The sequence below is a fragment of the Eupeodes corollae genome, chromosome 1, assembly GCF_945859685.1.
Source record: "Eupeodes corollae chromosome 1, idEupCoro1.1, whole genome shotgun sequence".
Lineage (NCBI taxonomy): Eukaryota > Metazoa > Arthropoda > Insecta > Diptera > Syrphidae > Eupeodes > Eupeodes corollae.
The window spans coordinates 102,572,280-102,574,240 of NC_079147.1; the positions used below are offsets into that span (position 1 = coordinate 102,572,280).

The 1,961-nt window shown below is 35.9% G+C and overlaps 1 protein-coding gene across 1 annotated transcript; it reads left to right on the forward strand.

Annotated features, from left to right (window-relative positions):
- Positions 1-465: 465 nt before the first annotated feature.
- Positions 466-1,698, forward strand: LOC129954129 (COP9 signalosome complex subunit 6). Its single transcript, XM_056067827.1, has one exon. It carries the CDS (start codon positions 599-601, stop codon positions 1,583-1,585), a length of 987 nt encoding a protein of 328 aa, XP_055923802.1. The 5' UTR covers positions 466-598; the 3' UTR covers positions 1,586-1,698.
- The last annotated feature ends 263 nt before the right edge of the window (positions 1,699-1,961 follow it).

The following is a 1,961-nucleotide window of genomic DNA, read 5'->3' on the forward strand; positions in this document are numbered from 1 at the left end:
AATGTTACATGTCTTTCGTTGTCTTACCGAAATTTGTTTTTTTTTTCGAATAAGCCAATTAAATTTCCCCCTAAGCAATCCTGCAATAGTATTGAAACTTCTTGGAATGCTTATAAGTTTGAAATCAATTACTGTCAAAGTACAGAGATTATACATCACAGTTCACACATCAAGAATGTGGGATGTCTCACCCAACTCTGTTTTTCCTTCCCATTTTGATATCAAAAAATGTTGAAATTCAAATCTAAAACTTGAACAGGATACCTAAAAGAAGAAAAACGATTTTGGGCTTAATTTCACAATATCATTTGCAAAGCGTAATTTTATTTTAACCGGCCTTATTAAATTTTTCACATAAGAAAAAATTAATCGGTGGAGATATTCGATTGTGATCAACAACATAATGTTCTTAAGTTACGAGCACATTGAACATAACCAAAATCTAAATCGAACAGTACGCCAACTGTCACAATTGTCAAATTTTCCATGTCTGTTGTTGAAAATTGCAAACATTATTTTTTTAACAAAGAAGTTTTGCAACTATTTTAGCAAATAATTTGTATATAAAACCAGCTCAAATTTATAATCATTGTTCAAAATGGAAAATATGGAAGTAGACTTTGGGGATATACCCAGCATGAGTGATAAGTCGTCGAATAATAAAGTTGCTGGTGCTTCGAACATAATGGCCGGTCCTGGAACAGTTCCGTCTGTAACTATATCACTGCATCCTCTAGTTATAATGAATATATCTGAACATTGGACACGAATTCGAGCTCAAGCCGGAGAACATCGCCAAGTCTATGGTGCCTTGATTGGCAAACAAAAGGGACGCAACATCGAAGTGATGAACTCCTTCGAATTAAAGACTGACGAGGTCGGCGAGGATGTCATTATCAACTTGGACTACTACAACACCAAGGAAGCACAGTACAAGCAGGTATTCAGTGAACTAGATTTCATTGGCTGGTACACGACCGGCGAGTTTCCTACTGAAAAAGAAATCAAAATACAAAAACAAATAGCCGATATCAACGAATGTCCCATCATGCTGCAACTTAATCCAGTCTCACGCAATGTCGATCAATTGCCACTGAAGCTTTATGAGTCTGTAATTGATATTGTTCAAGGCGAAGCAACAATGTTGCTCGTTCCACTCGTTTACACTCTAGCGACTGAGGAAGCAGAACGCATTGGTGTTGACCATGTCGCTAGGATGTCAACCAATGAGACCGGCGAGAAATCTGTTGTGGCTGAGCATTTGGTAGCTCAAGACAGTGCCATTAAAATGCTCAATACTCGAATTAAAATCGTACTAAAATACATAAAAGAAGTTGAAGCCGGAAAACTTGAACCAAATCAGGAGATTTTAAGGGAGGCTTATTCGTTGAGCCATCGCTTGCCCGTTATGCAAGGACCTGGCTTCAAGGAAGAGTTCTACACACAATGCAACGATGTTGGTTTGATTACGTATTTGGGTGCTCTTACCAAAGGATGCAACGATATGAATCATTTTGTTAATAAATTCAATGTTTTGTACGATCGTCAGGGTTCAGGACGAAGGATGCGTGGACTTTTCTATTAGAATTATTATCGCGCCTGTCCTATCGTCTTGAATATCAAGATATCTAATGTGTTATATAAAATTTGATTTGTCTAGCTGCTAAGCTTTCTCAATAAAATAATAATAAAAATAAAGTTAAAGGGGTTTTCATTTGTATGCTTCTTTTAAATGTGAAATAACAGGGCATTTTTTAATGCGAAGGCTTTTCGGCAAAGAAAAAGATGACAAATCGATAACATGGAATTATAATTAGAATTAGAATTGTAATTACTGGTTTCTTCTAAGATTTGTCTGTGTGAGTTTTTTTTTAATAAATAATTACTTTTTCACCCACCTTTAACAACAAAATGGATCATTGTCTTTGTCTTCTGCCGTCTCCTTTGACTTCAATTTTGTA